General features: G+C 45.5%; 2 protein-coding genes across 9 annotated transcripts in view; one reads left to right on the top strand and one right to left on the bottom strand.

Moving 5' to 3' along the window:
* The window catches only part of LOC147213371 (unconventional myosin-VI-like), a 47,613-nt gene extending 42,985 nt beyond the window's left edge, over positions 1-4,628 (top strand). For all 8 annotated transcript variants that reach the window (XM_086143006.1, XM_086143005.1, XM_086143004.1 and 5 more), the window contains one exon: positions 90-4,628. In XM_086143006.1, coding sequence (XP_085999132.1) covers positions 90-289 — 200 coding nt within the window. In that variant the 3' untranslated portion in view covers positions 290-4,628. The remainder of the gene's footprint in view (positions 1-89) is intronic.
* Positions 2,716-27,869, bottom strand: LOC147213370 (uncharacterized). Its single transcript, XM_086143007.1, has 17 exons — positions 27,772-27,869; positions 26,715-26,918; positions 26,456-26,622; positions 25,994-26,031; positions 25,640-25,716; positions 25,417-25,556; positions 23,983-24,132; positions 21,949-22,007; positions 21,220-21,240; positions 19,987-20,180; positions 19,832-19,887; positions 16,511-18,926; positions 13,465-16,301; positions 10,502-10,721; positions 6,278-6,485; positions 4,254-4,338; positions 2,716-3,542 (listed from the first exon to the last, which is right to left on the bottom strand). The coding sequence occupies exons 1-16, from the start codon at positions 27,827-27,829 to the stop codon at positions 4,299-4,301; spliced, it is 6,885 nt and encodes a 2,294-aa protein (XP_085999133.1). The 5' UTR covers positions 27,830-27,869; the 3' UTR covers positions 2,716-3,542; positions 4,254-4,298.
* Between the last annotated feature and the right edge of the window lie 7 nt (positions 27,870-27,876).

Here is a 27,876-nt window from a genome sequence, read left to right as displayed (position 1 = left end):
TTTTCCGTTATTCTGCGATTTTTTTTTTTTTTTTTTTTACCCCCTCTGAGAAGGGACGCGCCGTGATCCGATCACGTCCGGCGTTCCAGGAAAGGACGACATGGAGATGTGCGAGCTGAGCCTGGAGGAGACCGGCCTGTCCAGGAAGAGGGGCGCCGAGATCCTGCCGCGGCAGTTCGAGGAGATCTGGGAGCGCTGCGGCGGCATCCAGTACCTCCGCAGCGCCATCGAGAGCCGGCAGGCGCGGCCCACCTACGCCACGGCCATGCTGCAGAGCATGTTCAAGTGAGGGGCCCCGGGCCCCGCTCCTCCTCCTCCTCCTCCTCCTCCCCACGCCGAGGGCCACGACGCAGACAAAGGGACACCAGCTGCCGAACTCAGACGGTGGAACACAACAGGAGGAAATTAACATCGTCCACGTCTCTCCGTCCTTTTGTTCTCCTTTTTCCTCTCTGGCTTTCAGCTCCTTTCAGGGGAGGGGGCGCGGTTGTTGGGGGGGCGCACTGAACGCTATGCAGAAAAGTCATTAATAATTTCTTCCGGTTGTGTTTTTTTTTTTTTTTTTTTGTTAACGTTCTGCACGTCTAACTCTGGGGCCTTAATGCGACTTTAACAGGGTTTGTTTGCCTCCAAACAAGACGACGTCTCACCCCCCCCCCCTCCATTCCACAGTTCTGTTTTTTTTGTTAGTTTTTTTTCGAGACGATGCCTCACTTCTCTTCTGTTCTGCATTCCGATCTTTTTGAGACGTCCCGCTCCTCATCCGTTCTACATTCCTGGTTTTTGTTTGTTTTTTCCCCGACGTCTCGTTGCGTTTCCTCCATCTCATTCGCTCGCCCCCCGACTTCTGACCTCTCTGTTTACGTCTTATCACAGGGAGCAAAAGAGACTTGCACTGGGAGTCGAGCGCCAACCGCCACGCACGAGCGTCGCGCCGTCCCGTCCCCCCCGACCCCCACCTCGGGATTGGCTAAATCGTTCCCTCTCTTTAACCTCCTGTCTCTGGCAGCGAATGTAACCTCAGACCTCATGGTTCCCGTTTTTTTTTTTCCCCCCTTTCGTCATGTGATTAAACGTGTAAATCTAACAGGATAAGATGTCGACTCAGACCGAACGCTGCCGCAGTCCAAAGGTACGATTCGTCGCCGGTCCCGATCAAGTCCAGTGCTTCATCCCGATCGCTGTCGGATCCCCCGCCCTCGCCAGGATCTCCCTGTCGGTTTTTGTTAACGCCAGCCTGCGGGCTGTAGTCGCTCGGCGTTACGTCTGTCGGTGTTTCGAAGCAGCCGCGCGTCAAGACCCCGACGCCCCCCCCCCCCCGGCTCCCGGGGCGACAGTTACACGGGTAGTCAGGCGCCCTCTGTAACCACGGATACGTCGTCACCTCTCCGCCGCACATTGGAAGTCAGCCCTTTGACGGAATTAACGGACATCGTGCGGTCTGTCAGAGGGGGACCCAACCACGTCGCAGGCAGACGTGGCGGCCGTCCTGTGACGGCAGCCGTGGGCCGGGTCGCTCTGCGGTCGGACGCGGGCAAAAGGGGGCCGGCGGCGGCTTTTTCGGGCGCCGGCAGGCGGCGCTTACCGACCCGCTCGGGCTCACGGCGGAGGTTTCCGAGAGAGGAGCGCGGGATTCAATTATGCAACTGCTCGTCGTCAGACGGCAGATCGACGAGTTTCCGCCGGTTGTCTTCGGTCCCGAAAAAAATTTGATCGTTTCCGACGAGAATTCCCAGAACGGTGATTCGGATAGTTTCATGTTTTGTCGACGCGGACGAGGCCGAGTAAAGAAAAAAAGAAATCATTCCAACTGGATCTTTGTTTAATCAAGTCCTTTGACTCCATAAAGTGTTTCAAAGTCCTGGAATCTTTTGTCACGTTGATTTGGTTTCTGTGTCTGTGACCTCTGACCTTGAAGCTTCACACTGGATGATTTTACCGCGGGAGTCCTTTTTTTGCGTGAGCGTCCGCCGTTTTCCGATCCGAAGGTCACGAAGGTCCGAAAAACGAAGCCCCGTGATTCGCCGCAACCTTCCTGACCTTCGGCACAGTCGTGTGACAGATGATGTAATGAAGAGTTCATCACGGTACGTTTCCGACGATTCCTAATCTGCTATGTCTTAATACTCGGGAACTTATTATTATTATGACTTATTATTAATGTATTGTTACTTTATAAGTAGTTTCCTGCCCCTGTTTTGATTAGTTTAAAGGACAGAGCTACTCTTTCAATAAAGAATTGGGATTCTTATTGGTGCAGCTGGTCTGTCGGGCCTCCGGGGATCAGCGTCTCCTCTTGTGGACTAAAATGGAATCACAGCACTGGTTCAGAAGAAGGTGGTCGTCGAACACGTGCACGGAGCCAGGAGAGTTCTGCCTCGGCTTTGTATTTTACTCAGAAACCGTGTCTCCGCTCTGCTTGCGTTGAAAAAATCCTATTTTCCCTCGATGGGCCGATTCTCGGGTAAATGGTCCGGCCCGACGCGTTTCCCTTTTTTCGATGCGCTCGGGAACGACACCGGCGACGAAGCTGTGCCGCCTCTGAGCCAGAGGCTTCCTTTCCGATCTCTGACGCGTCCTCGCGTCGCTGAGAAACAAGACGTGTTGAAAAAAAAAAACAGAAACCGCTTCCTTTTAACCAACACTGTTTGTATTTTAACTACCAACACAAAATAGATAAGAAAATTCACATCACAAATCTGGTCGCTTCTCGTGTTGTTTTTTTTTTTTTCTCATGTTTTGTGTCCCAGAAGCGGCGTCAGTCATGTGATTCGGTTCAAAATAAACAGATGATGAGGATGAAGCTTTCGGGAATGATAAAGTTCAGCCCGTGGCGTTTCGGAAGGACAAACAATTGACGACTTTCACACCTAGAGATTCTTAAACCGCCTGCACTGGAGGCGCGGTGACGACTCAGGATTTTTCCTTTTTTTTGGTTCTGATTGACGGCTCGTTTCTCGGATGTCGAGAAGGAAACGAGGAATTTCACCTTCATAATTCCATCCAAAATGTCTCCTTTTGCTAAAGTTTAATTAAAATTTCATTTGAAATGTAAAAAAAAAAAAATTTTGAATTTTGATGCTTAATAGTAATTTCCCCCGAGATCTTAGCTCTTGTTATTTTTTTTGTTAGCATTGATTGCTACTATTCTGGGTTTTTGGGTGGACGGATTCATTAAACTACCTTGTACAAATTATAAAAATAAATCAATTTCACAAACGCATCTCTCGACGAGGTGCCCCCGTACTATCGGAGTTCAGGTGAAGGTCAAGCGGCGGCGTGGGAGTCGGGAGGGTCCGAGGCGTTCGGAGTCGACCAACGTGACGAGACGGCGTCCGTTTTCTCTCGACTTCCCGCCGGATCGTGTGAAACCAGAACTACTGACTACGGAAACGGGGACGGAGAGGAGCGGCCCCTTCGATCGACCGCCGGCCGCAGACGCCCGGCTCCTTCAGCGCAGATCACGTGTCCCGGTTCCCCGACGGCGGCTCGTCCTCGGGTGTGAAGCTCAGAGGAGGCCCGAATCCTAAATCCTGCCGCGTCTGCAGAGAAGAAAGACGAGACGGGCGACCGTTTACGCGCTCGAAGGGATACCGGGAACCAAACCTGGAGATTTCGGCGTCCTTAACGTCACAACTCAACTCTAAAACACAGGGTTTTCCGCATTCTGTGTTTTCAGAGCTTGTTTCGGGTTGCTCGGGATTCTTTGGAAGTTCCAAAAATTTGAATGATTATTAGTTTACCGCTTCCTCCATGACACAAGAAGCTCCCTGGTTCAATTTTGACAGGGGGGGGGACTTTCTGTTTGGCGTCTCCATGTTTTGGAGACATGAAAGGGTGCATCGGAGACTCTTATTCGTCCAGATGTGTGAATAAGAGGGTGAACATTTCTACAATATGTGGTGCAGGAGATGTTGAATGCTTGTGCATCCATATGGCTTGTGAAGGAAAGGATGAATCTTTGCAGGTCTAAATGACGTGAGGATGAGAGCGGGAACGGTTGTATGTCTATAAAAAGCCCGGTGATTGACAGGTGACCAGGCCAGGGGGAGCCCTGACTCTCGACCAATGAAAAGCTCCGGTCTCCCCGCGATGTGGAGTGCAGGATAAGCGAGAGAGATAATAAATGAATAAAAATGTGTAAAATGTGACCACAAGCCAGAACATGATTGATTGATTGATTGAACCTATTGAGGATAGTGTGTGTGTGTGTGTGTGTGTGTGTGTGTGTGTGGAGCGGGGGTTTTGGCTACCAGAGGAGGGGACGGGGTCCGGCAGCATCCGGACGAGCGTCCCTGTCAATGGGAGGAGGCGGGGAGACGGACGCCGTCTTTGTACCTGAAAAGCAAGAAAACAATCATTTCATATGGATCGGAAATCAATGTTCAATATCTGAACGGGGACTCGGATTCGGACTCAAATGCAGATTTAAACCGGACGCTTGTATTTCGGAGAACTTCCTGCTGAAACGACTTGCTGCCCGTTCAGGAGATTTAACAACCAGTTTGTTTTTTTTTCGCCGCCACAGCAGCCTGGTCATAAAAGTCCAGTTAAGGAATCTCTCTCTCTCTCTCTCTCTCTCTCTGCAACGGCAAACATCCCATCATTAAAGAGGCTCTTGGAAATAATCTCAGATTAACAAGGCTTCGACCTGCTCCTTGAACATCTCGTGCTTTTTTTTTTTTCTCTGATCCAGCAACCTTTGGGGGGGTCGGCGGTTTGATTCTCGCCTTTTCCAGCCAAAAAGGCACAAATTGAAGGGTGCAAAGCGCTTTTAAATGTGTTTCAATATTGAATATAATTCAAATGTTTTTCCGAATGTAGTCCTAGAAGAACTTCTTGGTCGTCACATCTGGTTTTGCCCCGTTTTTCTGTGATCATTATGAGATGGCTTTCACTATGATTTTTTAAAAAATGTTATTGCCCATTTTTTTTTTCTATATCATGTGTTTTGTTTTTTGGTTTTTATTTGAATTTCCTTTGACCTTGAGAAAAATCTTCAGATTACATTTTAGCAATTTTCAGGCATGTTTTTGGAAGATGTTTCTGGCGGGAGTGGAGTTTCTCCTCCCGCAGACATCTGCTTCACTCAGACGTTGTTGAGACTGATTTCCAGGTTTTAGTTTGACTTTCGGTTTAGAAGCCGAGGAGCCGCGGCAGCAGGAGGATTAAACCAACAGGCCTCAGTCTTAATGAATGATGGCAAATCCTGGTTGCCCCCCTCCACCCCCCAACACACGCACACACACACACACACACACACACACACACACACACACACACACACATATGGACAGAAAACCTGCTGCACTCTGCTTATACTTCAGATTTGAAACAATTAAACATGGTTTAGTAGTGGAAGCGATGTAATTGTACATGCATTTTATATGTGTGTTTGTCTATATATAAAGATACAAATATATAGATATTTATATAATTTTATATAATTTTTTAGATTAATTAATTCATTAGTTTATCATTTGAGGAACCACTCCTCCATATTTAACAGTATAACAGGAAATACTGCAAATTGGAGATAACAAGAAAATCTAGTAACATATATTTGTTGTGTATTCTTCTGAATCTATATATTTGAACAAATGAATCAATCAATCATCTGCATTTTTGCTGTAAAATTTACATATTTAGACACATAAAATCTGATTGGGCTGGCGGCAGTCGTGCAGCGGTTAGCATATCTGCCTATCTGCCTCACAGCAAGAAGGTCCATCATTTCCATCAGGGGTGTTTATTTGTAGCGTCTCCATGTCCAAAAACACACAGGACGTTTATTGGAGGCAATAAATTGCCTGCACATATGAATGACAGGGTGAATGGTTGTATGTCTCTATATGACATTTGTATCTTATGTTTTTATACAGTTGTGTGTATCTAAACGTGAGGTTGTGATTGACAGGCCGCCAGTCCGGGATGAGCCCGGCCTCTCGCTCAACATCAGCGTGACCCTGAGTGCAGGATAATGATGAATGAACTGATTAAAATGAAATGTGATCGGCTCTAAAATGCAACATTTAAAAGTCAGGGTTCGGTTTTTCACTCCTTGTGGTCTTTAAATCAGCTGACGCCATGTGAAGGAACGACCGACCCGAACACATCTTTTCAATGAACTTTTTTCAAAAAAACCACACCCGATATCACCAAAGAATGTGTTTTTATATCTGTAACATGTATCTGAGCATGAATAACAAATACATGCGGGGCTTTATGACATGATTATGTGTCAAAATTGCTTATGACAGGTGACGCGTGTGTTTACCTGCACTGGGCACCGCGCCCGGGGACCACGTGACATTCCCCCCCGGGGCAAAGGTCGGGTCGGAGGTCACACAGGCTGCGGCAGGGAAGTCCGTCGGTGGATCGGAAGCCCGGCGGGCAGCGACAGCGGGCTTCACGGGTTTGGCGGTTCACCTCGCAGCGAGAGACGCCGTCGCAGGCCAGGAACTTACAAGGGTCGGCCTGGTCGGCTGCGGAGGGGCAACAGGAAGTGTGAGACTGTACGAGTTGCGGCGGGTAAGACGGTCTGACCCCGGATCGCGTGACCTCCGCGGGGCTGATCCCGGGTCACGTGACCCGGGGTCAGCCGCACCTGCCGGTCACGTGTCGGGGAAAAAAAAAAAACAAACCAAGTCACGACTTCCCGTCGGCTGGCGTTCCGCTCGACGACGAGCTTTAAGAGCCTCCTTCGGGGGAGGGGGGGATCAAACCTGCATTGTGATTCAGACGAAATAAGCTCTTTGTCCTGGTCGCCATAACAACCGGCTCCCCGGATTCCAGTACAAACATCCACACGATATGTGTATTACTATAAATACGCATATAGTCGTATAATGAAACTATTGTGTGATCCTTTGTGAGTAATGTCCTCCATGACGTCTGGAGAACATCGGAGAACCCTGCGGAACGCCAGCGCCGCCGGTGTTACTTGTTGAGAGACGCGGTTTTGATTTGGAGAATTGAAATCGATCCTGAAGCCGCGGCAACAAAGGAACGAAGTGTGAATGAAGTTTAGAGTGCTGGAATCCATTACACCGTTGAAAGGGAAAGGGCTGTGTGTGTGTGTGTGTGTGTGTGTGTGTGTTTGTGTGTGTATGTGTGTGTGTGTGCAAAACACTCGTTGGTGTGTTACAGCCAGCACCTGCCCAGCCTTTCTGTATGTTTCAAAATGCTCTTGCAGGTGTTCTGTGTTGTCAATCAGAAAACCTGAAGTCAATCAACTGCTGACAATGGCTGCGTGCTAACTTCTATAAAACCAGACGATCTTTCAGCCAGCCGGCCGGCTGGCGAGCGGCACGCCGAGGGGACCGGCTGTGGCCTTCTGTGTGGGTGGTTGAGCCTGTGAGCGTAAATACTGTTAAATGCTATGTCCCATGGTCTGGGTTGCTGAGGCCTTCCTGAGCAGGTCTAATTCCAGCATCCGTCTACCAATATATTCTCTATCCCTCCTCTGTCCATGACCCAACCATCTCAGTCTGGCTTCTCTGACCTTCTCTCCAAAACATCTAACGTGCTGTTCCTCTGATAGACTCATTCCTGATCCTATCCATCCTGGTCACTCCCAAAGAGAACCTCAAAATCTTCATCTCTGCAACCTCTAGTTCTGCCTGCTGTCTTTTGGTCATTGTAACAGTTTCTAGTCCATACATTATCGCTGGTCTCACCACTGTCTTGTACACCTTTCCTTTTATTCTGGCCGATATTCTTCTATCTCTTCGTACCCCTGACACTTTTCTCCACCCATTCCGACCCGCTTGGACCCGTCTCTTCACCTCTTTTCCACACTCTCCTACGCTCTGGACTGTTGACCCTAAGTACCTGAAGTCCTCCAGCTTCTTGATCTCCACTCCCTTTAGCCTCACCGCTCCACCTGAGTTCCTCTCATTCACACATATATATTCTGTCTTGCTGCGACTAACTTTTTCCTCTCTTTTCCAGCGCATACCTCCACCTCTCTAGATTTTTGTCTACCTGTTTTCTGCCCCCACTACACATCAGTGTCATCTGCAAATATCATGGTCCATGGAGATTCTTGTCCCACCTCATCTTTCAGCCTGTCCATCACAATTACGAATAAGAAGGGTCTAAAAGCTGATCCCTGATGGAGTCCCACCTCCACCTTGAACTTCTCTGTTACTCCTACAGCACACCGCACCACTGTCTTACAGCTAGCATACGTGTCCTGCACCAGTCAAACATACTTCTCGTCCATTCCAGATTTCCTCATGCAATACAAGAGTTCCTCTCTAGGCACCCTGTCATATGCTTTTTCTAGGTCTACAGAAACACAATGCAGCTCCCTCTGGCCTTCTCTGTACTTCTATTTGAATTCTAAAAGCAAATGCTGCATCTGTAGTACTCCTTCTAGGCATGAATGGTGTGTGCTTTTCTGAGGCCAAACACTGTGTGGTTCTTGGAGTTGCTGACACCGATGTGTTCGTTTCTCCTCCAGTTTCAGGTATTTTGTTCCCCTTTTATTGTTCTTCCTTCAGACATCCAGCAATGGGTTGTCCTCCTTTACAGGACTGTTTTATTATGTTAGTTTATTCTGAGCAGTAACCAAACAGCCCCCTTTTTCCCCCCAGACTTTTTTTAATGAATAAATGTATTAAATACGAATTAAGTTTGCTTTTATGTTGTTTCCCCTCTCTGAACTGGGACATAAGTGAAATTCATTTATAATGATTGTCTAAATTGTGGACTGCCTAATTTGCTTTTTTGTGTGTGTGTTTGATATTCTGGACAAATAAGCCCTGAAAATTAAAGAAACAAACATATTGGCAAAGTTGGCATATGACCACCTGGAAGTTAGTTGCAAGCTATCTGAAAATGATTTAGAATTAACAAAATATCTAAACAACAAAATGCACTAAGAGTAGCGGCAGCAATATTTGAACACACCGCCTGAGAATTACAAAATACCCCTAAGTTTGCAAAACAGTCCTGAAATGTGTCAACAAACTGAAATTAGTATCAGATGACCAAACAAAGGCCAGTAGTTTCTTAAACTCTCAACATTTTCTAGTAATTGAAAAACTGAAAATGACCAACTTTGTACTTATTTGACCGACTATATATAAAATATTCGAAGGTTAGCAACAAGTTATCTGTCTCACTGTTCTCAAACTGTTACAAACCTTAACATATCCCACACCTGGAAATGTGTGTGCTACACATCGTGTCATGCATATGCAAGTAAGTGAGTATTCAATTTATTTATTTTTCCCTGAATTGTATCGTGGCTGTCAAACATTTCCATTTCAGTTTCATGTTTTTTCTGTATATGTGTATATGAATAAGAATTTATAAAAGTATTTCGGAAACTTTCCAAAAATAACCAAATCAGCAAAAAATGTGAAGTTAGCATGCTAGCTAAAAATTCTTAAAAGTCTGGCTATACTCTCAATAATAAACTATAAAACCAAAAAGTACATGAAAATTAGTGGTGGAATTATTTTTTAAAATTACCTACAGGTACACACCGCCTTGGAATTATGAACAAGTTACCTGGAAATGTGAAATAAAATGTTGAATTAGCAATGAAATTATATTAGCATCAGGCAACAAAAAAAACTAATTGTTTTCCAAAAGTTCTCTGTATATACAAAATACCAGCTTGATACTAAGAAATAACTAAAATAAGTTGAAAATAGTTAACTGTACTTAAATTATATACTAAGTACTTAACCATCATAATTTTTTTGAAAGTGATAAAGTACTTGAAGATTAGCAAAAAGCTTGTGAAACGTGTGATTCATCATAATAATTTTCTGAATAAAAACTGTATTGTGGCCTTCCAATACATTAATTTCAATTCATTATCTGAATATCTATACTTTCTATATCTAGAAATGAATAAGGATATATTTTCTGGATTTCAACTAAAATATTCTAATACATTTCTAAACGTAAGCCAAGCTAGCGACAAATTTATTATACCACTCTCTGGGCTTTAGCAGCAGGCTAACTGAAAATTGTTGAAAAAATAATTAAGCTTTAAGTAAAATAACCAACAACTTTTGTGAAAATTGGAAGCAGAAGTATGAACGTGACATGCAGGTACACATTGCTCAAAGAATTATTAACAAAATACTAACAAGTTTTCCATGGATTTTTTGAAAAAAATAAGAAAAAATGAGCAATTATCTGAAATAAAAAAGCAAATAACGACACTAAAATTGTTTTCTGATAATTTTGAACAAAATTACTTGTAAATTATAACGATTCAGTTACAAAGTTGAAAATGACTGAGTTTTTGGAAATTATGAACAAAGAGAATGATAAACTAAGTTTTTAAAAATGGAAAAACTGAATACTTGAAGATTAGCAGACCCGGCTAAATATGAGCAATGTGGCTATGCCCGTCGCCACGTTCTCTCTTTCTGGCGTTTTGAGATTGTGAACATGTCAAAACATTGTTGTTTTTTTTTGGTTTTTTTCTTCTCCTTTTCTCTCTTTTCTCTTTTTCTGTGTTTTTCTCTCTCACCTGGTTCTATGTCCAGTGAATGGGTGTCAATGTCAATGTGCAGCTGCTGGGCGGCGGTGGAGCAGAAGTCCTCCAGGACGCCGTGCACGGCCTCGGTCACGTTGTACGGTACCGAGCGGGCGAATTTCATCTTGCTGTTTACGACGACGCTTCCCTTCCGGAAGTTGAGGATCTCCAACTTCCGGAAGCCCGTCAGGTTGGCCTGGAGGTATGGGAGCAGCTACGCAGCAGGAAACATGGAAGTGATATATCTTATTAGTTATGATTAGAAAACACTTTGGGATCATTTTAAATTGTGACTTATAGAACACTTATATAACTTGTATAATCAATCACACACAAACACACTTTCGTGTCAAGAAAAAATCAGGTAACGCACACAAACGCACACAAACATGAATTTCAGGAACAGCCGGACAACGTTGCTAACGTGTGAACTCACACACACACACTGTCAAACAACAAGGACTTGGAGATGGAAGGGGGCACACACACACTCACACACACACACACAAACACGTTCGCATCTGAAACAGTCAGACAACGAGAATGTGAGACGAGTGTTGCTCATATTTAGCTAGCTTGTTGCTAATCTTGAAGTGCTCAGTTGCTAACGTGTGAACTCACAAACACACACACACACGCACACACTGTCAAACAAGGACTTGGAGATAGATGGATACACACACACACACACACACACACACACACACACACGTTCGCATCTGAAACAGACAATGAGAATGTGAGACGAATGTTGCTCATATTTAGCTAGCTTGTTGCTAATCTTGAAGTGCTCAGTTGCTTACGTGTGAACTCACAAACACAATCATCCATACACACTGTCAAACAAGGACTTGGATATGGATGGACACACACACACATACACACACACACACGAACACGTTCGCATCTGAAACAGTCAGACAACGAGAATGTGAGACGAATGTTGCTCATATTTAGCTAGCTTGTTGCTAATCTTGAGGTGCTCAGTTGCTAACGTGTGAACTCACAAACACACACACACACACACACAAAAACAAACACGTTCACGTCAGAAACAGTCAGGCAATGAGAACGTGGAAATGGACATGTTATTCATCTTTAGCTAGTTTGTTGCTAATCTTTAAGTGCTGAAATGTGAATTCACACACACGTACACACACACACATTTGTGCGTACACCACACATTCACATGTGAAACAGTCAGACAATGAAAATGTTGAGACAAACATTGCTCATATGAAACTAGCTTGTTGCTAATCTTAAAGTGCTCAATGCTAACGTGTGGAATTTGATATGCAGGCAGGAGGAGGAGGGACGGAACTGCCAAGCTCCCGATTGGAGGAACACTGAACCGAGGCTGCCCTTTAGGTTTGAATATTTTGATAATAATTAATACTTTATTAATCTCAAGTGGAGAAATTCCATTTTTTTTTTTCCATATTGTAATTCTGCTCTAGCTGATATGTCGGCATCTCGCTGATTTATGGCACCTTTTTTTTAGCTTTGTCTACCCCAAGGTTTGTTGTCTCATTTTAAAACAATTAAAAAAAAATGCTTGAGAAAAGAAGTGACGTGCAGATTATCAGCAGAGAAACACTAAATCCGTAAAATAAACCTTTCATGTTCCAGATACTTTGTGAAGGATTTTGTTCACGGAGATGGGAGGGGGGTGTTTTGTTAAATTTAGTTTTTGTGTTTTGAGTTTTGTTCCTTTCAGTCAGCTGATGTTAGTGGGCATATGGCTGAAAGCATTGGGAATACACACACACACGCACACATGCACACACGCACACACACGCACGCACACACACACACAGGGAGCCCTACAACAGGAGGACAGGTGGGCTGTGTTTCAACCTTCACGATTTTTAAAGCAGCCGATTTAACCTGCAGTTGTGTGGCTCATGTGATCATTAGCTGTTTCCGTGGTTACCTGCTATCCGACACATACACCCACATTGAATGTGAGGAAAAAGTCGCAATCGGGGGGCCTTGCACTTTCACAGTGACCTTTTAGCGGCGTCACCGTGTGACAATGATGTATCGATATTTGAGCTCTGAGTTTCTCTGAGGAGAAACATGGCCGACAATAACAACAACAACAACAACAATGTAATCAATTAAGCCTGATTTATGATGATGAGTCCCAAATTTTCCCACTCAAAAAGGGAAAAAAGTAATTTGCAGATGAATTTATTCATCTATCTGTTGATGAATCTATTCAACACATTCAGTCTCATCCATTTCAAATGTTTATTTATTTATGTATTCATTGGATTGTTGAAAATGTAACGGCCATTGAAAACCATTGGCCATTGAAATTTATATATGCCTTTATTCATTCAATCATCTATTTATTGATTTTCATTTTTTATTTTCAAATTTTTCAAATATTTTCCAGGCAATAGTTCAGCTTTATAATGTTTAATAATGAAAATATTATGTGTTTTGGTGCAGTTTTTTCCCCTTAATTACAGTTGAATTTGTCAATAATCAAAAAATCATAAAAATTCAGGGTTTTCTTATCACGGTTGCTCCTGTACTTTACACATTTTAAACCAATTACCTGGAGATTTTTTTTTTTTTATAAGATAATCTTTTCCATGCAGATTTTAAGGTGATTTGTAGAACTTTGAATGATATTCAAACATTTCGGACATTTTAATAATTCCACTGAGTTCTACCGGGATTTAATAAAGACTGACAGGGGAGGCTTTAATGACTCACCAATGATTCCAAATAAATAAAAATAAATGAAATAAAAAAGGGTTTCGCGGACATGACTGTTTGCGACGCCGTCAAGCTAACTGCGGCCGCTGTGACGCGGAAAAACAGCTGATGTCAGAAAGACAAAACCGCAGCGCCCCTGAACGCCTCACAACAAACACCTTCACACATCAAGGCAGGTGTTGACTTTCTGAATTATTCCTGCAGGTCATGTTACCACGGCAACTCACCATGTCCAGGAAGGTGGTCTCCAGGCTGCGGTACTCGGACGACGTCTTGTTGAAAAGGTCCTCGGAGAAATTCATGTTGGTCACGCGGAGGCTGAAGAAGACCACCAGCTCCCGGCCGTGGCCGGCCGCCGTCATGGTCGGCGTGGTAACGTATCTCAGCGGGGGCGCCGCCGTGACGCCGTCCGAGGCGGTGACCGACGCCTCCGCGGGGAGGCCGCTGCCTTCGTCCGGCTCCACGGCCAGGTCTCTGACCGCGTCCTCGACGGCGCCTCCGGCGGCCGGCGGCGCGTCAGGCCGGCTGTCGCTTCCCGTCTCCGCCGCTTCCTCCAGGTCTTCACCGATGATGACCACGGCGTCCGTGGAGCTCGCCGTCGGCGCGACAGCGAAGCCGCTCGACGTCACCATGGGGGCGGGAGCGGAGTCTGAGGCCGGCGCCATTGTCACCACGGCGATGCCTTCCTGTGTCTCATCCGGAGGCTCGTGTTTGCTGAGGGTGTCTTCGGATGGTTCTGATGGTTCTACGGTTTCCGATGGCTCGACTTCATCTAATAGTTCGATTGGTTCCACCGTTTCTGAAGGTTCTAATGTTTCTGATGGTTCCACCTCATGTGATGGTTCCAACGGTTCTGCTGTTTCCGCCGGTTCCAATGGTTCTATTGTTTCTGATGACTCCACATCATCTGATGGTTCTGCTGTTTCTGATGGTTCTAATGGTTCTACTGTTTCTGAAGGTTCCTCTGTTTCTGATGGTTCCACATCATCTGATGGTTCTGATGGTTCTGCTGTTTCTGAAGGTTCCTCTGTTTCTGATGGTTCCACATCATCTGATGGTTCTGCTGTTTCTGAAGGTTCTGCTGTTTCTGAAGGTTCCTCTGTTTCTGATGGTTCCACATCATCTGATGGTTCTGATGGTTCTGCTGTTTCTGAAGGTTCCTCTGTTTCTGATGGTTCCACATCATCTGATGGTTCTGCTGTTTCTGATGGTTCTGCTGTTTCTGAAGGTTCCTCTGTTTCTGATGGTTCCACATCATCTGCTGTTTCTGATGGTTCTGCTGTTTCTGAAGGTTCTTCTGTTTCTGATGGTTCCACATCATCTGCTGTTTCTGATGGTTCTGCTGTTTCTGAAGGTTCCTCTGTTTCTGATGGTTCCACATCATCTGCTGGTTCTGATGGTTCTGCTGTTTCTGAAGGTTCTTCTGTTTCTGAAGGTTCTTCTGTTTCTGATGGTTCCACATCATCTGCTGTTTCTGATGGTTCTGCTGTTTCTGAAGGTTCCTCTGTTTCTGATGGTTCCACATCATCTGCTGGTTCTGATGGTTCTGCTGTTTCTGAAGGTTCTTCTGTTTCTGATGGTTCCACATCATCTGATGGTTCTGATGGTTCTGCTGTTTCTGAAGGTTCCTCTGTTTCTGATGGTTCCACATCATCTGATGGTTCTGCTGTTTCTGAAGGTTCTTCTGTTTCTGATGGTTCCACATCATCTGATGGTTCTGATGGTTCTGCTGTTTCTGAAGGTTCCTCTGTTTCTGATGGTTCCACATCATCTGATGGTTCTGCTGTTTCTGAAGGTTCTTCTGTTTCTGATGGTTCCACATCATCTGATGGTTCTGACGGTTCTGCTGTTTCTGAAGGTTCTACTGTTTCCAATGACTCCACATCATCCGATGTTTCTAATGGTTCCAGTGATTCCACTGTTTCTGATGGATCCACCTCATCTGATGGTTCTAATGGTTCTTCTGTTTCTGATGGTTCCATTTTTTCTGAAGTTTCTACTGTTTCTGATGGTTCCACCTCATCCAATGGTTCTAATCCTTCGAATGATTCCACTGTTTCTGATGGTTCCGTGTCATCCGATGGTTCTGATGGTTCCAATGTTGCAGATGGTTCCAGTTCATCTGATGGTTCCACTGGTTCTAATGGTCCAACTGTTTCTGATGGCTCCACTTGATCTAATGCTTCCTCCATTTCTGATGGTTCTACTGTTTCATGTGGTTCTAATGATTCTGACATTTCTAATGGCTCCACTGTTTCTGAGGGTTCTAATGCTTCTTGTGGTTCTAATGTATCTGATGGTTCCACTGTCTCTAATGGTTCCTCTATTTCTGATGGTTCCACTGTCTCTAATGGTTCCTCTATTTCTGATGGTTCCACTGTTTCTAATGGTTCCTCCATTTCTGATGGTTCCACTGTTTCACGTGTTTCTAATGTTTCTGATGTTTCTGATGTTTCTGATGGCTCCACTTCTAATGATTCCACTGATTCTGAGGGTTCTAATGTTTCTACTGGTTCCTCCGTTTCTGATGGTTCCACTGTTTGTGAGGGTATTTCATGTGGTTCTAATGGTTCTGCGGTTTCTGGTGTTTCTGATGGCTCCGCTCCTTCTGATGATTCCACTGTTTCTGAGGGTTCTGATGTTTCTGATGGTTCCTCTATTACTAATGGCTCCACTGTTTGTGATGGTTCTGACGGTTCTGATGGATCTAATGGTTCTGCTGTTTCTAAAGTTTCCGATGTTTCTGAGGGTTCCAGTGTGTCCAGCGCATCTGGTATTGATCCTTCTGATGCCTCAGAAGCTTCTGTTGGTTCCAGTGTTTCTAATGTTTCTGATGATTCCATTGTTTCTGTAGGTTCCAACATTTCTGATGAGTCTAATGCTTCTAATGGTTCCACTGTTTCTGTTGGTTCGGACGTTTCAAACAGTTCTATGGTCTCTATCGCCTCGGACGGTTCTGATTCCTCCAATGTTTCCGATGCCTGAGATGGTTCAGACGCCTCAGATGGTTCCGATGGTCCTGGTGTTGTTACCGTTCTGTATGTTTCTCGCTCATCTGGAGTCCCTGAAACAAAAGGCAGGAGGAGAACGTCTGAATTCACATTCTGAATAAATTTTAAAAAATACATAAAAATACATAAAAACAAAAAGAACAAAAAAAAAAAAAAAAATGATTTAATTAAAATAAATATTTTTACCAAACATCAAGCGAAAAAGTAAAATCCAGTCAAAAGATGAACCAAAGGTCCTGCAGGGAGTGGATGTCCTTCTCACCTTCCTCCGAGGTCATGAGGTCACCGAGGTCACCGAGGTCACCGAGGTCGAGGCCTGGCAGGTCCTCCTCCCCGTACCAGGTGTCCGGCGGCGGACCGGGCAGGTTGTTCTGGTCGGGAAACGGGGCTTCGGCTCCGTCGGGCCGGAACGGACGGGCGTCGTCGAAGGCGTCTTCGAAGTTAGCCTCCTCCATGTTCTCCGGGGGTAGAAGGATCTTAATGGATTCTGCAGGTGGATCCGTGACCTCCTCCAGTCCTGGATCCAAACTCTGGGCCTCTCCATCCTCTGGACCTGCAACATCCTCATTCGCCTCCGGTTGCCCGGGTTTCTCTCCTGCCGGGGCTTGAATATCACCAAGAGCTTCCTCTGGTGTCTCTGGTTCCTCAGGCTCTGGATTGACATCCTCCTCTTCTGGTTCCGAGGTGTCCTCCGGTTCTGTATTTCCATCTTCCTCCTGTACTTCTGATGGTTCTTGAGAATCGGTATCATCGGCTTCTTCTTCTGTCTGTGATGGTTCCTCTGGTTCCGATGGTTCCTCTGCTTCTGTATCTTCCACGACCATCTCTGTTTCCGATGGCTCCTCTGGTACCTCCGGGTCTATATTTTCAATGACCTCCTCGGCTTCATCAGGTACCTCTGGTTCAGTGTTTCCAAGTATCTCCTCAGGTTCCTCTGGTTCATTATCTTCAGGTATCTCTCCAGGTTCACCTGGTTCCTCTGAGTCAACATTTTCAAATAGTTCAAAAGGCTCCTGCGGTTCTATCGGTATCTCTACCACTGTATTTTCAAGTTCTCCATCTGGTTCTGAAGGCTCCTCTGGTTCAGATGGTTCAGATGGTTCCTCTGCTTCAGAGGGTTCCTCTAGTTGTGAAGGTTCTTCTGGTTCTGATGGTTCCTCTGGTTCTTCTGGTTCTTCTGGTTCCTCTGGTTGTGAAGGTTCTTCTGCTTCTGAAGGTTCCTCTGGTTGTGATGGTTCTTCTGGCTCCTCTGGTTCTGAAGGTTCCTCTGGTTGTGAAGGTTCTTCTGCTTCTGAAGGTTCCCCTGGTTGTGATGGTTCTTCTGGCTCTTCTGGTTCCTCTGGTTGTGAAGGTTCCTCTGGTTGTGAAGGTTCTTCTGCTTCTTCTGGTTCCTCCGGTTGCAATGGTTCTTCTGGTTCCTCTGGTTGTGAAGGTTCCTCTGGTTGTGAAGGTTCTTCTGCTTCTGAAGGTTCCTCCGGTTGTGATGGTTCCTCTGGTTCTTCTGGTTCCTCTGGTTGTGAAGGTTCTTCTGCTTCTGAAGGTTCCTCTGGTTGTGATGGTTCTTCTGGTTCTGAAGGTTCCTCCGGTCTTAATGGTTCTTCTGGTTCTGGCTCAAAAACAGCTTCTGTCTCATCTGCCGCTCCTGGTAAACTGTACGTGAATTCTTCAGTTTCTTCCTCCGGAATAACCAGAGGTGTTTCTTCTGGTTCTGGTGCCGGCTCGAGTTCTAGTTCCCGTGTATCAGCTCCACCTTCTTCTTCCAGCACTTTCTCCCCCGGCTCTACAGCTTCACCCTCTGGTTCTGCAAGCACACTGAGGTCTTCATCTGGTTTTGAAGATCCATAGACATCCTCCTCTTGTATCTCAGTATCTGCGATAGAGACTTCTGGTTCCGTTTCCTCTGGAACTTCAGCTTCCTTTTCCTCTGAACCATCGACCTCTTCTTCATCGGGTTCTGGATGGCTGGACTCCTCGGTTAAAGCCCCTTCAAGTTCTTGGTCTTCTGCCACCGGCGGTTCCTCCAGAACCCCGACACCGCCGTCTCCGAGTCCCTCCTCTGCTTTCTCTTCTTCTGGCTGAGACACCACCATCTCCTCCTGGTTCCCCACCATCTCCGGCTCCGGAACCACCTTCACCTCTGATATTTCTAAGCCCTCCCTGTCCAGGCCGGAGTCCTGCGGTTGTTCCAGAACCTCCAAGACGTCTCCTCCAGAAGGTCGGAGCTCTTCGGCGTCCACCTCGGGGAGGGCGTTGGGGTCTTTGTCCGACGCGGGGGTCTCGGTGGGCGTTTGGCCGGTGATTGCGGCGAGCGTGGTTGCGGGGAGTCCGGCGTCCGACGTGGAGGGGACGTTCTCCGAGCTCGGCCCAGGGGAAGCCTCCAGGAAGGTGTGCAGCTCCAGGGTTTCGTCTCTGACGAGCTCCCCGGTGCGATGCCGGATGGTCTCCACCTGCTGGGTGATGATCAGAACCTCATCCTCGTGTTCTTTCGCCTCCGCCGCCTCGGACGCTTTGGCATCCGAGAACCGTCCGTCGCTTTCGTCCTCGTCGCCCGGGTCGAGCAGGGTCACCAGGGCGTTCTCCTTCTCCTGGGGGGTCAGAGGGACCGCGGGACGAGGTTTGTCCGTCTCCGGTTCGTTGGTGGAAACTTCCAACTCGTTGTGAGAGTCGGGTTCGCTGGACTGCGGAGAGACGGAGGAGGTGAGCGCGGACGACACGGACTTTCACCGAACGCCTCCCTACGAGAGAGTTCTGCTCTTTTTGCACTTTTAATCTCCGCTTTTAATAAAAGTCTCTGCAGCTTTGCTTCTGAGCTTAATTGAGAAATAATTCCAGTCATCGGATTGAACCCCTGGAGATTATTTAATTAGTTACTTTGTCGCAAGAACCGCAAGGTTTCATTTAAAAACCGTAACTTCCCCCTTGAGTTTTTCTTACAAATCCAGAAAAACTTTTGACATTTATAGAATTATCAAATTCTAAATAGCATTTTTTTTTCCATCCCAGATGGACATGGGAGAATTTTAGGAATATTTTTGAGCCCAGTACAATGGTTTTTTTTTTTTTTTTTCAAACTCTAGAAGGACACTAGAAAATTTAAAAAAGAAAATTCAGAAATTTTCAGAAAAAAATTCTAATTCAATGCTGCATTTTTGAAACGGAAGAATTTCAGAAATATGTTCAAAAACTTTATGAAATATTTTTCAAGACCAATCCAGCATTTTTATGTCACCCGAAAGGACAAAGAATTTCAAAAATAAATTCAGCAATTTTAAGAAAAATTTTCAAGCCCAATGCATCGTTTTATCCCTCCTAGAAGGAGGCTACGGAATCATTTCAGATATCGTTTCTAAGCCCACTAGGATGATTTTTCATTTCACATTATTTTTCCAAATATTGAAGGACGAAGGCTGTTTTTTTTTTTTTTTCCAGAATATTTCAAGGGAATTGTTCAAAAAAATACTTTGTATTTCTGAAATTTTGCAATTTAGATGCAGATTAGCGAATCCGAAATAAATCCATCGGAATAATTTCCTGGCGAATTTATTTCCTCGTTCATCCGATTCGTCATGACTCGCCCCCCCACCTGGTCCAGGACTCTCTCCGAGTCGGGGGGGGTCCTCGCCGGCAAGAACACCAACTCTGTTCCAAAACAAAAGCAGTAGTTTTTATTCAATTTGAGTTTTCGGGACTAGTTGAGGAACATTTTCCCGTGCTTTGGAGGGGTTGGGGGGGTCGTACCCGGTTCAAAGGTCAGCGAATCGAGATCGACGGGCAGCGACGCCTCCTCGCGCAGCGCCTTGGTCACCATGTCCCGCAGGCTGGACCCGGGCGGGGGCGCCGGGGCGCCGGTCGCCGCCTCGGGCGATTTTGGGTTGACCGTGGGCGAGATGGTCTCGAAAACCAGGGAGTAGTGGACCGAGATCCCGCCCACCCTGGAGTCGACAAGAAGTTTAAATTCATCTAAACAAAATCAACCTGGATTATTTATCAATTTGAACACTTCAAGCTAAATCATCTGATTATACGATAACATAATTCATGTTATTTTTGCATTTTAATGACAAACCCTGCCGTTGAGCAAGAAATAACCCAAACAGCAGTTTTGAGAAAATGATACGGAAATCAAATTACTATTATCTGAAAACAGGATTCGTTCAAAACTGTGGATAATTATATTTCTCATCCATTACACTTTAATTTTAAAAAAGACCCAACTAGTGACTTGGATTTATCCTGTGAGGCTCTGTTAAAACCCAATTTGTTGCAAAACACAACATTAACCCTGAACGTTTTGGGAGGTTTTATTCAAAATAATGCGTTTAAACCTCATGATAATGGTAATTATTGCAACAACAACAGTAATAAAGTCCATGGCGTGGCAGCGGCGGCAGCAGCACGCCTCAATCCTTCAGGAGTTTAAAAGGAAGGAGCTAGAAGATCCAACGCCGCGGGAAGCTAATTAATGAGCTTGATAATTAGTGTATTTCTCTGTCGGCTGCCGCGTCCAATCAGACAGGAGCATCCTGACGATCGACTCGTGACAACCATGCACACACACACACACATAAACACAAAGCACACCGAATACACATTAAGGGGTATTTCCTATTTACACACACAGAGATGAGCTAACATGAAGTGTTGTATTTCAAGTAGCAACTAATATAATCCTACTACTAATACTACTACTACTACTACTTTGCCATGACTAAACTTGATTGGGTCTGGTGGCGATGACATCATTTCCTCACTGCAAATATTAGATGTAAATTTAACCAGGAAACAACCGCAAAGCGTTGGCAGGAAGTAGTTGTTTTTTTTTTTTAGTTAGGCTGCAAATTGATTGGGGTATTTCGATGCCAGATGCGGAATATCAACCCAGCTGAAACAACCGTTTCCGCTTTCAGTGCAGCGTCAGTGGGGAAAATAGGAAAAAAAAAAACGGGAAATGTGTCAGCATGCATCGCTTACCCTCCGCTGTCCTGCGTCTCACTGGGGGGGGTTTGGAAGAGAAGCAACGATAAGAAAGACAATGATATTCAAAATAGACCAAAATGTATTTCAACACTTTAACAGGCAGGTGAATAAAGAGGGAGTTCCTCCATTCTACTGGGGTTCCGGCACCTTCACCACTTCACCACTTGGTGACGTCTCAGCTTTGGCTCTTCATCGCTCTAAAAACGTCATTCCTTCGTAGCTTCGCCGAATCATCTTACGCTTCGGAGCTTCATGGCTTCCAAATCTCACCACTTCGCCATTCATCGTTTTCGTAACCCGATCCCTTCATCGGTTTATCGGTTCATCTCCCGATTTCAATTGAGTTCTTCGTCGTTCCGAAATGTCATCGCCTTATAGCTTCCCCGTATCACCCGATTGCTATATAACGTCATCGCCGCGACACCTCACCGGTTCGCCATTCATCATATCGTTTATCTCCAGGTCCGTTTATCATTCCATCGCCCGCGGAATTCACGATTTCACTTCATCGCGCCGAAATGTTGCTCCGTAGCTTCACCTTTCGAGGCGCGACGTCACCGTTTTATCTTTATATCAGTTTATGAATTCATCGCCATGAATTCACATCATCGGCCCGAAATCGACTTCTTAGCTTCTCTCAGATAACGTCATCCCTTGATTCCTGGAGTCTGCGATCCCGTCATCCATTCATGCGTTCAGCTATCCAGACAGTCGTGGACTCACCTGATTCTCAGCACGTCGATGTCTTTAAACCCGGGCAGTTTATCGAAGGCGTGCTGCATCTGCGGGGAGAGACGGGGGAGCGTTTAAGTAGCGGCTCGCCGCCGCCGCCGCACGCTAGCGGCCCTGGCGAGCGTCCAGCCTCCATGTGAATGACTGACGTCTATCTGCCCGCTGGACGCCTAATCGCCTTTACGGCTCAATCGGGGAACAATTTCCCGTCGCGTGCGGCCTTGAATGGGCCCGAGCCAGATTTATTTATTTCACTACATCTGAGCCTCATCCTTTCACCGGCATTCATCACCCGGGGCGGAGACGTCCTCCCACCGTCCGTGTTATTTATCGCGATCGCTTTTCAAATCAAAGGTGTTTTTTTTTTTTTTTTTCTTGTTTTTTTTCCTTCTTTGCAAATCGCGCTATCGATTTCATTTCATTAACAGGACTGTCTCAGAAAATTAGAATATTGTGATAAAGTTCTTTATCTTCTGTAATGCAATTACAAAAACAAAAATGTCATAAATTCTGGATTCATTACAAATCAACTGAAATATTGCAAGCCTTTTATTATTTTAATATTGCTGATTATGGCTTACATCTTAAGAAAACTCAAAAATGCTTTCTCAAAATATTAGAATATCATGAAAAAGTATTTTTTTGTTTTTTTAATTGCATTACAGAAGATAAAGAACTTTATCACATATTCTAATTTTCTAAAACAGTCCTGTATATCCAGAAAAGGATTTGAAAGATAGAAATCCAAAGATGAGGCACAGTCCCTTGATAATCATCTGATATTGGATCATTTTAAGAATTTATCTCCCTCCAAAAAATACCAGAATATTAGCATCCATTTTTAACGTTGTATGGAAAAATGACAGTAATAACGGGTATATAAATATTATAATTAATCTTCCTATCAGGCCTTCACGCGTCCCTTCATCCATCCACGATGGGAACCTCGTATCTTCTCCAGACTCCCGGGATTCCCCCGTCTTGCAGGTTCCCCAGGGATCTAATGCAGCCGTCTTGCCAGGTGGCCAACGTTATTTCTTTTATGAATATTTAAGCTATTAATGTAGCGGGTCAGCTATTTCCATGCAGCTCAGGGGCGTCCAAACGTTTTGCAAAGACGGCCATATTTGGCGAGGTGAAAAAGTGGGAGGGCCGAGCATTCGGCCTGACGTTCTCTGTGTTTTTGTCACAGGCTAACAAAAAAAAGTCAAACTTTGTTCCTTTTGTGTTTCCACCCAGGGAAACAAGCTACCTCGTAACTTGCCTTTGTGGCTTTTGTCATTTGATTCGCAGACTCTTGCAAAAAAGCACCGGTGTGCCGTAAAAACAGCTTCCAGTTGCTTCAATTTTTTCAATTTAGCTTGTTGGAGTTTGCGTGTTTCGTCCGACGGTACCTCTTGATGTTGAATTCCTTGAAAGCAGCCACAGTCTACTGGCATATCAGGCAGATAGTTATTTTGTATTTCGGTGAAGAAAATACTCCAATTTCCACTTGTCCTGAAAGCGGCGGCTTCCCTTTTTTTAAGTTCCAGCCGCCATTTTTAAAATGGCCAGGAAAGGATCACATAATGCCCTTTGACCTTTGCGACAAGGGTCACAAAGGTCCACAGGTCTACTGCTATCTCCTGGTAAAATATAAAACAACTTTTTGTACACTGTTTTAAACAGTGGTAAACAGTGCTGGCGGCCGTATATTTTTGATTTTATCACAGAGTCTTTGGGCTGGTGTTTATCGAAACATGGGCCGCATTTGGCCCGCGGGCCGGACTTTGGACGTGCCTGATGTAGCTGTTAGCGCTACTGCGATTAATTTGCACGAGATGATTCTCCATCACACCTTCTCTTTCTCTCACTCTTTCTCTATCCAAACCCGGTCGAGGCGGAAGGTCGCCCACATTGAGCGGGAATCTGGAATTTGGGGTGTTTGTAGACGGAAATTCTAGAAATAAATTAAATGAAGCTAAATAAAAAAGGGTGGGGTTAAAGGAGACGTCGTGATGAAGCAGAAAATCTGGAGTACCAGACCTGGTCCTGCAGGTGGTGGGCCAGGTCGATGTACTGGGGGGAGTCGGGGTCGTCCAGAAGCTCCCGGTAACCCGGATCCACCAGGTCGATGCTGAACGACACCGTCTGCTGGGCCAGGCTCTCCGGGACCAGGTTGGGGAGCTCCAGGTCCTGGAGGTACCAGAACAGAGGACCCGAAGTGAGCGGCAAACCAGACCAGAGCAGACCGGAACGAGCTGGTGCAGATGGATCGAACTGGGCGGGACCGGATCAGACCGGACTATACAAGATCAGACCTCAATAACCGGACCAGGAAGACCAAGCAGAAGAGGGACCTACCGGAGTGGATCAAACCGGACCAAACCAAACCAGATCAGATTATACCAGAAGGGATCCAACTGGATCAAACCGGTTTGGTCCACAGTACGGTGGACCAGACCAGGTCAAACTAGATCGGACTCGGTAACAGTAGACCGGATCATTCCGGACATGACCGATCCAGACTAGATGGAACCAAACGTGACCAGACCCGATTAGAGCAGACTAGTCTGGATCAAACCAGATCAGACCGGACCAGAAACTTTTTTTTTTACAAGACCTTTCCTTGTTATTCTTATCTTTAAATTTTTTTTCTTATTTTCAGTTGTACCAAAAGCAGTTTGTTGAAATCCTCTGTTGGCGCTGAAATTATAAAGTAATATTAATAATAATACTTATTATTTGTAATCGTAATTATAATATCATTATTGCTATTACAGGGCTGTCTCAGAAAATTAGAATATTGTGATAAAGTTCTTTATCTTCTGTAATGCAATTACAAAAACAAAAATGTCATACATTCTGGATTCATTACAAATCAACTGAAATATTGCAAGCCTTTTATTATTTTAATATTGCTAATTATGGCTTACATCTTAAGAAAACTCCAAAATCCTATCTCAAAATATTAGAATATCCTGAAAAAGTCATTTTTGTTTTTGTAGTTGCATTACAGAAGATAAAGAACTTTATCACAATATTCTAATTTTCTGAGACAGTCCTGTATATCATCACAATTAATGACTATGGTTCTTGCTATTATTGTTATTGTTATATGATATTATATAATGATTATATCACATAATAATACTTTTTTCAATGAAATGATTATTTTTTTCTCATAGATATTACTGTTTGATTAGCATTTTTATTTTTATTTTTGAGTGAAAGCGCTGGCCGTCGGAATGAAGATCAGACAGGGGTGAAAATAAAGTTGTTTTTTTTCTCAGGAACCTGGGACTCAGAGAGGCTGCCACCGATTATTGCAAGAGAAAATAAGGTGGTTGAGAGAGATCAAGGTGCCGCTTTTATCTTATTTTCAGAGAAAAGCAGCATCAAACTTCGGGGGGATCACGTCCACGTCCATCAGCAGCACGAGAAGAAGTCCGAGTGTCGAATCTGAGTGAAAATCCATACCTCGTCCAGTGACTCGGCCGGCGGGACGGCGTCTGTGGAGGAGCTCGGGGTGACGCTCTGGTCTTCTGGGTCGGCGGCGGCGGTGCTGGCGGCGGCGGACGGAGGCGCCACTGTGGAGGGGGAGGATGTAGGCTCCCGACCTGAGGTCACAGCAGACGGTAAGGATTCGGCGAAACCACGCGGACGACATTTAGATATCGAGAAGATCGGCGTCGGATCCTACTATCTTCTGCAATCCCAGGGGGCGTCGCTTCGGGCAGGGCGGCTCCAGCCTGGGTGGCCCCGCTGGCCTCCTGACCCCTGGACAGGGAACACACTGTAACTACGAGGTGCACGGGGTGACAACGACGCCCCTTCTGGCAGAAACCAAGACAACTCGCTGGTTCCGACTCGTCGCGAATCGATATATCTTTCATCATCTATGAGTAAAAATACTCCAAGATTCGATCGAGAAAAATGGTGATTTTTTTTTTCCTTTCTTCACAATATTGTGACAGAAGTTACATCAAGCTGACGGGTTGAAACGTTTCCCCGCGTTTTATTTATGTTGTCAGTGTTTGTTGTGATGTGGTCATACCGTGATGGCGGCCTGCGGTCTCTCAGCCGGTTCATCCTCTGGAAACCAAATGCAGAAAAGAGATCAGCGGCGGTCGCATCATCGCTTCAAATCGATAATCTATAATTTATCATCCATAATCCGACCCCACGCTTTGTGTTTTTTAAATAAAGAAAAGGTTCAGGTCTTTGATCGACTAATCTGAACCTCGTTTCCGATCCTCGCGGATTAAACAGCCGTTTGTGGATCGTTTACTCTCCACCTTCCTGGTTACGACCCCATCGTTACTCACTAAACCGAATTCTCTGGTCGTCGATTTGCAGTATAAAGATCTCCCGGGGATCATCACGAAATCAAGGATCTTTATCTATCAATGATTAATTTATTTCCTTTTCCCCAAGCTAACCATCCGTCTCAAATGGACTGTTACATGGCGAGCTGCGATTGGTTTAATATCGACCCGCGCGACCTGTGCGATCTCACCCTGGTGATGAGCGCCAGGTGCTCCTCGGAGCCGCTGAAGTTCCTGGCGATGTCAGAGATGCAGAGCGCCTCTTGCTGGCAGGCGTGGACCCAGCGCTGATACTCCGACGTCCCGGGGATCCTGTCGAAGAAGATCCTGAAGGCCTCCCACACTGATTCCTGACACACTGACACACACACACACACATAAATACACGCGTTTACAAGCCAGCTCTGACCTGTGACCCCGTCAGTGTGTCCGGTGCAGGGGGTTCCTCACCTCTCAGCTGGTAGTAGGCCTGGTGACTGGCCAGCACATCGGCCAGGGTCTCCTGGGGGCAGATTTTGACGCCCGTATGCAGGAACACGGACCTCCGGGGTCGGGGTCGGTCCAGCTGGCGGCCCGGACCCCCGGCGGGTTGCGGCGTCCTCAGCACATCCATCAGACTCACGAAGCCGACGGACGTGTCCATGCCACCGCTCGCTGAGGTCAAAGGTCATCCAGGCCAGAGCAGAATGACATGTAAATATATGGGAACCCTGACAATTTATATAGAATGAATCAATGATACTTTATCATTTACAAAATACTGGAAAGTTCATGGCGTTTTGATCTTAAAATCAAAACAATCTAAAAATTTGGTCAAATAAGATTTGAAATTTTTCCAAAATCACTTTTATTGAATAAAAAATTATATATATAGCAGATAAAATCACACCGCTTTTTGATGGGAATTGTTTCTTTCCAAATTAAAAAAAAAAAAAAAATCCACTGATCGGCAAAAAAATAAGACAAAAATTGCTGAGGAATTAGAAAGAGATTATAAAACTCAATCACAGGTAGAAATGAAAATAAAAAAATAGAAACTTCATCATTTCAGGTTGTTTAACGACGAGTCGAGTCGAGTCGAGGAGAGTCGTTTCCTGTGACGTTCGAGTCCCCGACCGTCACTTTCTTACGCAACTGTAATAGGCTTTGCTTTGTGACCAAGTTTAGTCCCGGTGGCAGGGACGTGACCTTTGACCTCACGTCCCCGCGACACAAAAAAAAAACGAATATACGCTCGCGGGGACCGAAGATCACGACAACTTTCAATTCGACACTTCGGCCTCCGACCGATTTGAAACGAAGAGATCGTGTCTGGTGTTTGTCACAACGGTGTGTGAGGTGTGTATCGCATGCGTACGGTAAACCTACAAGTGTGTCGTCGGTTACATCACCGCCCGCGCCTGAATATTACAATTTAAAATCATCGGTCCGTCTCGAGGTTGGAGCAGAGGCCCGATTCACTCGTAGCGCCTCAGGTACCGGCAGAATAAAGGTGTCACCGCCTCACCTTGGGTCGCGGCGTCGACGAGCGGCGAGACGAGCAGCAGGAACAGGAGCCCCCGCATCCCGGTGGGACTCCGGATGGTAAACTTTCTCGAGCCGGGGTAGGGTG

Source organism: Fistularia commersonii, chromosome 36 (genome assembly GCF_037954325.1).
Source record: "Fistularia commersonii isolate RoL2024-O1a breed Wild chromosome 36, RoL_Fcom_v1.0, whole genome shotgun sequence".
In the NCBI taxonomy this organism is placed as follows: Eukaryota; Metazoa; Chordata; class Actinopteri; order Syngnathiformes; family Fistulariidae; genus Fistularia; species Fistularia commersonii.
This window is presented reverse-complemented; position numbering and strand designations above follow the sequence as displayed.

Bases quoted from the DNA above. Each gene is read 5' to 3' on its own strand.
- LOC147213370 (XM_086143007.1), bottom strand. From the start codon at position 27,829: ATGCGGGGGCTCCTGTTCCTGCTGCTCGTCTCGCCGCTCGTCGACGCC. The intron at 26,919-27,771 runs GTGAGGCGGTGA...CTTTGACCTCAG, and splicing joins CGTCGACGCCGCGACCCAAG to CGAGCGGTGGCATGGACACG. The intron at 10,722-13,464 runs GTGAGTTGCCGT...CCTGCTGCGTAG, and splicing joins AGACCACCTTCCTGGACATG to CTGCTCCCATACCTCCAGGC.